Source organism: Prionailurus viverrinus, chromosome D1 (assembly GCF_022837055.1).
Source record: "Prionailurus viverrinus isolate Anna chromosome D1, UM_Priviv_1.0, whole genome shotgun sequence".
Lineage (NCBI taxonomy): Eukaryota > Metazoa > Chordata > Mammalia > Carnivora > Felidae > Prionailurus > Prionailurus viverrinus.
This window is the reverse complement of record NC_062570.1, coordinates 56,925,200-56,937,515: the sequence shown is the minus strand read 5'-3', so window position 1 is coordinate 56,937,515 and position 12,316 is coordinate 56,925,200. Positions and strand designations below refer to the sequence as shown.

Below are 12,316 nucleotides of genomic sequence, written 5' to 3'. Positions count from 1 at the left end.
TAGTAGCATTTCACACCAGAGAACCAATTTCCCTCTAGAGTTTGACAGAGTTAATAGTTTTACCTGTTAACTCTTATCATCACCGCCAACTTTTTCTGATGTGGGAGACAGAACCAGAAGAAGCAGTGACAACCATGAGATCTGGACTTCAGTGGCTGGAGCCGAAGCAGGCCACTAACCAACCTGGCTGTGAGTCATTGATGCTAGGGGACTAGGGGTCATCTGAGCTGATGACCACTCCCGGCCCTCTCACTCCATGGGGTCCCCGCCTGTGCTTTCCATGCCTAGGACTGGGACAGGTACAGCCAGACCTTCAGAAACCACTGGCCGGCATTGAGCCTCTGCAGGATGGTCCAGTTCAGCATGGAGGCGGGCCTGCGGGCGAGCTCCGGAAACTCCTCCTCCACGTTGGTGGTGCGCCGCAGGGTGGTGTCATGCATGAGGAAGGGCACGCCATCCAGGCTATGGGAAGGTGGGGTCCCCAAGTCACTGTCCACCCAGGTCCCTCACCTGCCCACCAGTCATCCCCCCACCAACACACGTAGGCTCCTTCCCATCCACTTATACAACCCCCATGACATCCAGGCAGGTTTTGCCTCTGTGGACCTCAGGTTCCCTGTCTGCACCGGGAGGGCAGCGGACTCACAGATGACTCCTTCTGGCTCTCTGTGAGGGTCAGACGGGGTTAGGGACTGCTGAGGATGGAGGGCTGGGTCTATTTTTTCAGCAGCCCTAGCAGATAGTGCTGCCTCGTTTGATAATGGGGAAACTGAGGCTGAGAGGGAAGTACCTAGCTCAAGACCCATTAGCCAGTAAATGGTATAACCTTACTTAGAACCCGGGCCATGTGATGCCATACTAGAACAGTACAAATGCAGGCCCCTTTGACAAATTCCCCCTTCCCACCATCCTAGTCTACCCGTTTGGGGCTGCCGACTGCCGATACCACATATGATGTCATAGTGTGAAATAGTAAAAAGCACCTGTGCCCCCCTGCCTCAAGGCATTTTACCTCCGTCTGCTAGAAAGTTTCGATACACACACAATTCTGTGGTATCTACACTGGGACCAGTGGGTTATCTAACAGTGATATCTATGCTTAGCCCCTCACGTATGTGGTATCTTGTTCACTACACAACCTGTGTAGCTAAACATGGCAGCCCCGCCTCCTTCCCCTCTCAGAGATAATCTGTTGTGAAATTGGTATGAGTTCTTCTTGACCTTTCATGTTAAGACATACTTTTAAAATCTACACGTTGAAAACGTACAAATCATTTTCTGCGTCTTCTAAATATAATTGACATCACAGTGAATATATCACTCTGCAGTGTGCTCATTCCACCCAGTGGTGTTTGAGCCATCTTGCTGAGCCACACAGATCTAGTCTTTCCTTCAAGTAGATCTGTGGCAGGACTCCAGGTCCCAAACACTCACCCCTGCTTGAACCAAGAGCATGTGTTTATTTCCCTATTTTATATCCTGGCATTAGGCACAAACAGGGTGTCAGCCCTGTGGCGGATCATCCAAGCCCCAAGCCCCATCTCTGAGGCTCTGGGACCCGAGGTTTCTCCAGCAGGGTCCCGGATGCGGCAGGGATGAGAGGCCTTGTGGTCCTCTTGACCCCCACACCTACCTGATGGTGACATCAGCCTGTAGCCCATACAGCTTCTGCTCCAGGGCCTTCCGGAAGGACATCAGTGTGTGCTCTGGGGCCAGCTGGGCAGGAAGGGAGAGCCGAGATTTAGCTGATGTACACCTCCCCAGCCAATCTAGAACCTTCCATGTTGGGAGGCTGGAGTAAGTCTGGTTCTAATTCCAACTCCTCCAAGCAGTAGCTGTGGGACCCTGGACACCCATGCAGCTTCTCAGAGGCTCGGTCTCTTCATCTGTGAAATCATGCCTGCCTCACAGGTTTTTTTGGGGGTGGGGTGGGGAGGAGGCAAGGTGGTTAGTGTTGATGTATATATGGGGGTGTGAGGGTTTTTATACAGTCCTCTGTCTCGTCACAGTCTTGGGCTGGGGTGCAAGCCATGTTTCCTCCCAATTATACCCGGAGTCTGGGTGGAGATCCCAGAGGGAGAGGGGAGGGGACACAGGATGGCACCGTTTCCAGCCATGACAAGGCCATCCCCCAGGCTGTTACATGGATTAAAAGCCCCCAACCATGCTGCCTGACGTACAATAAATGCTTAATAAATGACTATTAATCCTATAGCATACACATCAGAAGATCTGGTTCTAGCCCTGGCCCTGCCATAAAGTAACTTTGTAACCGCTGGTGCATCTCTTTCTCCTATGAACCTCAGTTTCCCCATTTTCCCCTTGGGGTATATATTCACTGTTCTCTGAGGGTCTTTCCAGTTGGGAGAGTTGGAGTTTGAAGTCTCCCTCCCTAGTTCTGTCTTGCCTGAAGACCCTGTCATACCCTTTGTTGCCACTGGGGGTCACCACCATATCAAGGAGTGAGCTAGGACCCAGTGCAGTGCGGGCTGGAACAGGGAGGGGAGTGAGGACTCCTGGCAGTGAAGGAGTGGGGTGGAAGGGGTTCCCGCGACTGATCTCACTTCCCACAAGACACATGCCCTCTGGCCATGCTGCTCCAACATGTAACACATTACCCTCCCCTGGGAGGCAGCCTGGCACGGCAAGGGCTGTGGGGACTGAGAAGGAGCAATTCGACTTCCCAGTCACTCACCTTCTGCACCTTAAGGTTTCTTTAGCTATAAAATAGGCTAGTGTTATCAAGCTGACAGATGAAATAAGGGCATCAGCAGTCTCTATAACTGAGTTCCTTTCTTCCACTTTTCTTGGGGCAGAACAGCTTTGGGGGACGTGGCTACCTTCTCCCAGTCAGGTGGGCTGTTTGTGGCCCCACCGAGAGGCAGAACAAGGCCACAGAGGCATCTAGAGACAGGCATGGACTCGGTGGAGTTCCTGCCCAGCTCGCCTCTAAACGTCCTGCGGCCAGGCCTCTCACAAGAGGTGCCATTGCTCTTCTGGGGGCTGAGGCTGCAGAAGGTTGACTATGCGAAGAACACAAAGGAGCACAGCGGGGTCTACAAAGACCCTTGGGGAACAGAGGAAGTGACTGGGAAGGGCAGAGTCTCTTCTCCAGAGGCTTTTTAGTCAGGTCTCCTGGGGATAGGTGCTCGCCTCCGCCTCTGGGAGAGGGAGGCATGGAAACCTAGCCCTCCTTGGCCAGCCTTGGGACTCCAGGAGGGGTCTAAGAAACATGTGGGATTTCAGGGTGAATTCTTAATCCCTACCAGTCTCATGCCTGAGCCCAAGTGGGGTTCTTTTCTCAAGTGTGTATGTGAGGGGTGGCTGTCACAAACTCAGGTGGGCAGGCCACTGTGGTTAAAAGTCCCGACTTTGGAGTTAGTCTGACCAAATATTAAAGAACACACACATACACATATCCAGCTGCACCCACAGAGGAACCATACACCCAAGGGCACACGGACACACCAAGACAGCAATGTGCACTTGGGCTTATCACACACAGATGTGTGGATCCAGACCCAATGATACACACAGGTGTAGACACCGATACATGTGCATGCACAGTGACACACGGAGCCGTGTCAGACACTCGTGCTAGCCCCTCAAAAACCACCAAGAGGATGCAATCAGCCAGATGCACAACGTGGGAAATTCTACAGGACAAATGACTCCGTTTCTTTGACAAATAAACAGCATCTGGGAAAAAGGGAGGGGGACTGTTCTATACTAAGAGATACTTGGAAGACATGTCAACCAGATGCACTACGTGTTCTCCGTGTGGATCCTGATTTTTAACAACTGTAAAAAGGTATTTTTGAGACAACAAAGGAAAACTGAACATGGATTCAGTATTAGATAATATTAAAGAATTATTATTTTGTTGGGTGTGACAGCAGCATTGTAGTTTTGGCTATGTTTAAAAGAAAAAAGTCCTTATGTATTAGAGATACATATATATGAAGTATATATGGGCAAAATGATAGGATGTTTGGGATTTGTTTTAAAATTTTACATCAGAAAAGAAAAAGTAGGGAGACAGATGAAACAAAGGATGGCAAGAACATTGATAAATATTGAAGGTGGTCTTGGATTCCTTATATTATTCTTCATTGTATGATTCCTTATACAATTCTTGCCACTTTTGTGAATGTTACTTTTTCCTACTAAAAAAATGATCCATGCTGGGGCCACCTGGTTCCTTCCCCTTGGCTGAGTGCCCACCCCCCTCGGCAGACCTACTTGTTCCCTGGCCTCCAGAGCAGGTGGGTGGGTAATCTGGGTCATGGATGGAAGAGGTGCTGTAACCTTGGGCCCTGCCCACCTGCAAAGGCTATGCTTCTAAATTATCCTCACGATGGTCAGCAGCATGAGGCTCAGAGGGGACTGGTGATCCCCCGAGACACACAGGCAATATGGGACAAAACTGGACCCCAAATCCAGATCCCTCTGGCTCCAGAGCCATGGTCTTTCCAGCTGTTTGCCTCCTGGAGGTACTTGGACCAGCGAAGGGTGTGTTGGGAGGGTACCAGGGGCTGGTTCAGGCACAGGTATCTGAATCTTACCTACAAAACGGGCACAGTAACACTCAACACAGGAAGTGGGGAAAAACCTAAGGGTGATTCACAGCGCCACCAGACTTAACACCTCCTTTTAAAAGTTACTTTGTGAGGCTGCCTTGACTGCCCTGAAATTCAATGATACATGGAACTCTCAATCACTGCAAAAAAAAAAAAAAAAGAAACTCTCACGCAGGCCCCAAGCGCCTCCTGGTGGTGATAATAGGTACTGCCTCTGTTAAGAACCACAAAATCAAGGTGTTGGTGCAGGAGAACCCCCTGGTCCAGAGAAGGGAGACAGCCTGCCCCAGAAGCCAGGAATATCTCTCTCTCACTCTCTGTGTGCTAGGCTCATAGCTGGGTACTTCACATGGCCCACCGTGCAGGCACTCTTGTTATCCCAAGACACAAGATGAAGAAACCGGCACAGAGCAGACATGGATTGGTCCAGGCTCCCACAGCTGCCAAAGGGCTGAGGAAGCATGGCTCTGGAGCCACCCTCTAAACTACTGCTGGGTCACAGGGCTCTGACTTTGACTCCCTTCTGTCTCTAATTCAACCCTCTTCAAGTACCTTCCCTCTAGCAGTGGGCTCTGAGTTGTACCTGTTCCCTTCTGCACCCCACAGCCCAGAGGTTCTCCTGCAACCCGGGGACCGGCTGTCCTCCCCACACCCAGCTCCCCCTCTCTCCTGGGCCTTCCCAACCCACAACCTAGCCTGCCTGTATCTTTCCAGGGCCCTCAGGATAAAAACTTAAATCTTTTTAGCGAGATGCCTTCAGGACTCTTCAGGATTCAGTCCCATCTGAGCTCCCCAGCTTTTTCACCAACCCTTCCCATATGCCCCCCAAAAGGGCTAAAGATTCCTGCTATTACCATGTTACACATATTATATCTTCCCTACAAAGAGATAGGTCTTGGCCTGTCTCCTTCCCACCCCCCTCTCTGCTCCGTTAGGACCCTCAGGTGGTACTCACCATAGGAGCCCCACGGTGGCCAATGAGGGCAGGCTTGGGGCCCAGGTCCTTTTTCTCCATGATGCAGGGAGATGAGATGGTGAGAGGGGCCAGGTAGAAGGCAAATACCATGGCAAAGAAGATACAGAGAATGGCCACCTGGGAGGCTGCAGACATCGGCCGTGAGTCAGGCTACCTGGTGAGCTGTTTGGCTTTCCACAGGGCCCACCCGTGAATCCTGAGCAGGCTGGGGTTGGGGTGGGGGCCCCTCTTCCCTCTACCTGTCAGGACCCAATGCTTTGAGGGGACCCTACACCATGGCCAGCCCCCATCTGGCTAGGAAGGCGAGCTGGACTTCTAACACACACAGACACACAGAGGAGGAAACGTACAAGGCTGACCGAGGCTGCGACCCTCAGTGGACCCTGTGGGCCACTCCGAACCAGGACCTCCATGCTGAGAGTGGCCACCTAGGTGATGTCCAGGTGGGGACAGGACAAGCTGGTTTTGGTACTTGGGAGGCAGTCATACTTACAGGACCGCTCTGCACGGGCGAACTGTCCTGCCACAATCCAGGAGAGCGCGGTGATGGCAGCCAGGGCCCCCACATGCAGGAATGGCGCTGTGCCCTTGTGTGCGGGAAGGGGCAAGAGGAACCATGAGCTCCCAGCCATGCCTAGACCCTCTGGTCACCAACACCCTGACAGCCAGCCTATCTGTGTCCGTGGGGTGGGCAACTCTTATCTCTGCAGAAACCCCAAGGTGTAGCACCCTCCCTGCTCTGACTTGCTCTGTGATCTAGACCCCTCCCTGCCCCCTCTGGGCCTTCGTCTGGAGAGATGTGAGTGATGAAAAGGCACTGCCTTGTGTTGAAGGTTCTGGGGAAGTGGCTGCCCAGCCCTCCCTCACCCCCTCACCTGCAGGGAGATCAGCAGCACCTCCCACTCGTCCTCCCACAGCTGGGCCACGGCCGACATGGCCACCACCGTGGACACCAGGATGACCACCAGCCCCATCTGGAAGGGGAAGAGTCACCAGACAGGAGGTCAGAGCAGGTGTGTCTGGACAGCCCGAGCATCCCCAGTGTGTCCGAGAGAGGGGCAGGGAAGCAGAGACTGCGGAAGAGGCACGAGGAGAAACAGAGAGTGCGAGAGAGACCAACAAAGCAGGGAAGGGGGGAAGCAGAAGAGAGCCAGGCACAACGGAGAAAGCCAGAGATGGCTAGCCAGAAATGACAGTGAGAGACAGAGGCAGGAGGAGGCCGGGGGACCTCCAGAGAACAGAAGGGAGGCTGAGGAGGAGAGACGGTGGGAGGAAGCTGGGGGGAGGCGTAGGCGCAGCCCAAGGTTCAGCCCCACTGAGGGTGTGAGGAGGGAAGACTCTTGGCCCGTGGGGGCCTCTCGTGGGCCCAGCCAGTCATGTCAAAGGCCTCACTTAGCCCTGCCAGCAGCCCTTGAGGTGAAGGGTGACTTATCTAGGCCGCAGGGGCAGGAGGCTGGGGAGCCGGGTCCCCTACAGGAGCCGGTACCCCCTCAGGCTGGAGCGGGCGGAAGTGAGGCAGAGCTCTGGCCCACTGGCCCCACAGCCGGGGCTCCCCGCTCCTGCCTCTGAGCTTCCAGCTTCTACTGTGTTTACGGGGGCTGCCCTCTCGGCTGACTCCTAGAGGAAGCAAGGAGCACACGTTGGAGGGCAGACAAGATGGAAGCTTCAAGGGACAGAGAGCTTTGGGGACAGTTGGGATCTGAAACCTCTCACGCAGCACAAGATGCTCCCCAGACTAAGTGGAGCCTGAAGCCTGGTTTCTGGCTACTCAGCCCCCAGCCCCACCCTCTACCCCCTGCTCGGTGCTCATTCCAGCCACCTTCCGCTCACCGCCAAGCCTGGCAACTTAAGGCTCAGGTCACATCCCTACCCCAAAGCCCCCACGCCCCTCTCCATAATGGGCCAAGTCAAGGCCACCGTCCCCTGCCTTCACTGACTTCCTACTGCCGCTGCAAGCTGTTTCCCCACTGCCCCCCTTCCCTTCCTGCTGTGCCTTTCCCGGAGGCGGAGGCGGCTGTGTTGTGAGAGCCCTCCCAAACGGAACTGAACAAGATAGGATGGTGAGGGCAGACACTGGCTGCTCCATCTTCCCTCCCTGCCAGGCAGAGAAGATTCATTCTGGCCTGGGATTAAGTTTCCCTTTGGAGCTTTGTCATTTGGCCCATCAGCCCGAAACGAATGTTCCAATAAGAAACAGTAATAAGGCGGAGATGGGTAGGGGCCTTTATGGACTGTAACGTACTGGCCTGGGGCGGGGGGGGGGGGGGGGGGGGGGGGGGAGGGAACGGGGCACGAGAAGGGGAGAAACGCAGGGACACAGAGGAGGGAGGGCCTGTGTGCCTGGGGCAGGGACATCCTGTTTTCCTCACGTTTACTCTTGTAAGGTCCCAGGTGAGGTCATTATCACCTTGATATCACACATAGGGAAACAGCTCAGCATAAGGCCGGCTTGCCACGTAGCTCTGAGGGGGCAGATACTGAAGCAAACTCCATGGTCTGTCCCAGAGGTCATGCTCTTTCTGGGAAGTCACGCTGCAGTAGAGGGGGGCCAAGGAGTGTCCTGAGGGTCCCCGAGAATCCTCCTCAACACACAGGCTCCCTGCCCCCTGCTGCCCTCTGCAGACAGGTCCCGGGCACAGCAAATGTCTCTGAAGGGTTGTTCCTGACAGTCTTATTGCATTTAACTGCTAGGGGAAATACTTGCAATAAAACTGATTTCCCACAATCCTAATGCAATTAAAATTTTTATTCTGAGCTTTGCAGCTGCTGTCGTGGCAACCATTATGCTCGGCAGCATTACCGCAGTGTTCAGTGTCTGTGGGACCCCACCCCCACCCCACGCTGTATCCTTAAGACACATTACCAGCACTGATCCCCAGCAATGCTGGGAACCATCGTTCCTCATATCGGACTGGAAAGGATAAAGCCCACCCAGAAGGCCCAGAGATGGCCCACTGTCCTCCTCTGAAAGCGGTCTTTGGTCTTCTGTGCAGGTGGGATGGTGGCTTGAGGGGTCAGTGGAAGGGACTGAGGACACAGGAGGCACCTCCGTGCAGCGAGCCTCGCCTGCATGCTGGCGTCCAGGAGGAGCTGGAAGCCAGCCTGGCAGAGGGGGCAGCAGGTTGGCCTCCTGGGGGCGGCTGGAATCTGGGTTCTACGATCCAAATGATGGCAGGTGATGGGCCAGGGCTCGGGGCTGCACGAGCCACACCCTTCAGTCAGATCCCAGCCCCTTGGCCTAATGGGAGAGGCTAACCTCCGGAAGCATGTTTCCTGGGGGGTGCAATGGGGGGGATGAGTGCCCACCAGCCAGGGGTTTGGGGATGAGGGAGAGAGAGAAATGGCGTGCTAAGCACAGGGTTGATACCCAAATAGTAAATGCTTACCAAATGTTAGTGGTGTGATTTGAAAACGTGGGCATAATATCCAATGACCAAGATGATTACCAGGAGTGACTGAAACACTGTGGAAAGTGTCTGACACACAGAGTAAGCGCCCACTACAGGATGGCTACGGCCATCGGCTATCGTGATGAGCGGGGCCCGGCGTGGATGTGCCTTCCTACATACGCTGCAGCTGGAGGGGGAGAGGCTAGACAGCTGGGAAGAACTGGGGAGCCTGCGCCGGTCGTTTGGGGGGAGTCTAAATTCATGGGGAGCGCTGATGAAGGGAACGTGGTCAGATGGTACACAGCACCAATGGGGCCGGGGCGGGGCAGATGCACAGGCCCTGCCCCAGCTCAGTCAGTACTGCTGCATAACTGTGGCGCCCAGTCCTCTTCCCTGGGCCTCAGGTTGGGTCACCGGCAGACACATCCTCCACGCAGGCCCTGGGCTGGGGACTGCCGCCACTCTGGCAGGGGAGTCAGGCAAGGTCGCAGACGGTGGCCGTGGGGACTGGTGGGGGGCAGCCTGGGGAGGTGGGGGCTGTGGTGAGAGCCCCTCACAGCAGTGGTGTCTGGGTGGATTCTGGCGTTGTGGGTGGGTGGGGCAGGAAGGGGACATCTCGGGCAAACAACCTCCTGTTTACTGGAAAGCCCCACACTTCTCATCTTCTGGGCCTCTGGACTTGTCTCCTGTTTCTAGGAAACAGGACCTTTGGGAGGACTAGGGTGGATGGGGAAGGTCCCCAAGTAGACACCCAGATCTGCTCACGCTACCCTGCCTGTCCCAAGCACCCCCCCCCCCACATTGTCCTGGGCCCCTCTGTTCTGCAGCCCACCCTTACCCATGACCCTAGGGAACCAGAGACTCTCAAAATAAAGATCATGATTAAAACATAATCTAAAATTATAGTTCTTAAAGCAGTATTATATAGGCATGAGACCAGAGAGGTAAGTGAAAGTAAATAAAAACAACAACAACAACAACAACCAGGAACAGATCTAAATACATTAAAAAAAAAAAAAACAAAAAAAAACTAGTCTACCCTAAAAGTGGCATCTCAAATTAGAGGGGGAGAATGGATTACTGAACAGAGAGTAGGGACCTGGGAAGCCATCTAAAAAAGAACAAAGATCACACTATCCTCCCAAATAAACTTCCAAAAAGATAAAACAAATAAATGTTAAAAAAAAAAATTAGGAACCCAGAAACCTATAATCACCAAATGATACCAACAGAGACATTTTTTTTTATCATCTTGGAGTGGGAAAGACTTTTCTTTCTTTCTTCTTTTTTTTTTTTTAAAGTTTATTTAATTTTGAGAGGGCAGGGGAGAGAGAGAGACAGAGGGAGATGGGCAGACAGAGGAGAGAGAGAGAGAGACAGAGAATCTCAAGCAGTTTCTGCACTGTGAGTGCAGAGTCCGATGCAGGGCTCTCAGAGAGAAAGAGATCTCAGAGATCTCACAGAGAGAGAGAGAGAGAGATCATGACCCGAACTGAAGTCAAGAGTCAGACGCGGGGCGCCTGGGTGGCGCAGTCGGTTAAGCGTCCGACTTCAGCCAGGTCACGATCTCACGGTCCGTGAGTTCGAGCCCCGCATCGGGCTCTGGGCTGATGGCTCAGAGCCTGGAGCCTGTTTCCGATTCTGTGTCTCCCTCTCTCTCTGCCCCTCTCTTGTTCATGCTCTCTCTCTGTCCCAAAAATAAATAAATGTTGAAAAAAAAAATTAAAAAAAAAAAAAAAGAGTCAGATGCTTAACCGACTGAGCCACCCAGCTGTCCCTAGGGAAAGACTTTCCTAAGTCGGACACAAAATCCAGGAGACATAAAAGAGAAGACAGATTCACATCCGGAAAAATAAAAAAATTCCTCTGGCAAAAACACAAGCCCAATCGAAAGATGAATTAGGAAGAATCGTCTGCAGTTCACTGGCCAAAGGGCTAATTTTCTGAATCTAGAAAGAGCTCCTACAAACTGCTACGTAAAAAGCACATCCCACAGCAAAAAAGGGCAAAAGAGACGAAGAGCCAGTTTATGAAAAAGGAAACGCAAATGACTCAAGCTTGGGGAAGATGCTGAGTCTAAGTCATCACAGGGGAAATGCGGATTAAAGCTACACCGAGGCTCATCCTCACCCATCACGTTGGCCAAAGTCAAGAAATCTGTGAACACTTGATGGCGAGCGTGCTCTCTAAGCACAGAGGCATGGGTTGGTGGGCCGTGGCAAGGAGGCAGTTTGGCAGGAGCCAGTGAAAGTGGGTGCTCTTTACCTCGCACCTCCCCGCCCAGGGCGCTGCCGCATTGTGCTGCGTGCACTGGGACATCAGGCGGGCCCACCAGCCTCGGGAACCAGGGATGAGACAGCGGGGCAGGAGCAAGGGATGGATGCGATGGGAATGTTCTCAATGCACTGAAGGGCAAAGAGCTCCAATTTTGTCAGGGCGCAGAGGTAGCAGGCCGGTACTTGTGTTCAGAGAAGAAGGAAACGAAGAAACCAGATGTGTATTTGCAGGTACTTAAAATATCGCTGGAAGGATAGGAGGGAGATTAACATTGCCTACTTTTTAGTACCTTTTTAATTTTGAACCACGTCCATATAGTAGATGGTCAAAAATTGGTTAAAACAAAAAAGAATAAGGATTCTTTAGAGTCCTAGAAACAGAATAGTAGAACTCGAGCCCCTACTTGAATACTCCTGGCCCCCGGGAACTCCCTCGCTCCAGATGCCGTGGCTCCAGCTATGGATCAGCTCTGCCTGGAAAGACCTTCCTTGTGCTGAGACCTCCCGGGAGGGGACAGAGAGGAGAGGAAGGCAGGACTGGCACCCAGGAGCTGGCACTGGTGCAGATGACGGGCTCGGATCCTTGCAGCCCCGGGTGCTGGTCTGCAACCCCGGCTGGCTGAGTGCCTCCGGAGGCCTCTCCACTAGGATCAAGCAAGTGTGACCTGGCCTGCTGAGAACCAGGCACGAGCCCAAGGAGGTAACCACGGTGGGTGCCAGCCCCACCCGGGGTGCCAGCTGGTGCAGCTCTTTCAAGTCGGCTGCCCAGCAGAGAGAAGAAAGTGCTTCAAGAGGGGACTTCAGAAGCCCAGAGGACACCTCAGGATACAGTGACAAGCAGGAAGAAGCAGGGAGGGCTGCTGGCTGGTCTTCACTCCTCTCAGACTTCAGTCCCCGGGATCTGACTCCCCCAGCACCCGACCTCGAAGGCCCCCGGATGCCCACTGGTACCTGCCACTCCACACAGCCCAGCTGGATTTGCCCTGTCCCCCTTCTAGCAGGAAGTGAGCCACTGCCCCTGTCACTCCTCACCCATCTCATGGGCTCATGGTTACTTCTGGACATTTCTGTCCCTTCCTAAACGGCATGCTCACT

The 12,316-nt window shown here is 53.5% G+C and overlaps 1 protein-coding gene across 8 annotated transcripts in view; it reads right to left on the bottom strand.

Moving 5' to 3' along the window:
- The window catches only part of GDPD5 (glycerophosphodiester phosphodiesterase domain containing 5), a 92,430-nt gene that overhangs the window by 14,494 nt on the left and 65,620 nt on the right, over positions 1 to 12,316 (bottom strand). For all 8 annotated transcript variants that reach the window (XM_047878757.1, XM_047878750.1, XM_047878756.1 and 5 more), the window contains exons 7-11: positions 6,432 to 6,530; positions 6,050 to 6,143; positions 5,536 to 5,681; positions 1,634 to 1,716; positions 312 to 462 (exon numbers count right to left, since the gene is read on the bottom strand). In XM_047878757.1, the coding sequence (XP_047734713.1) occupies positions 312 to 462; positions 1,634 to 1,716; positions 5,536 to 5,681; positions 6,050 to 6,143; positions 6,432 to 6,530 (573 nt within the window). The remainder of the gene's footprint in view (positions 1 to 311; positions 463 to 1,633; positions 1,717 to 5,535; positions 5,682 to 6,049; positions 6,144 to 6,431; positions 6,531 to 12,316) is intronic.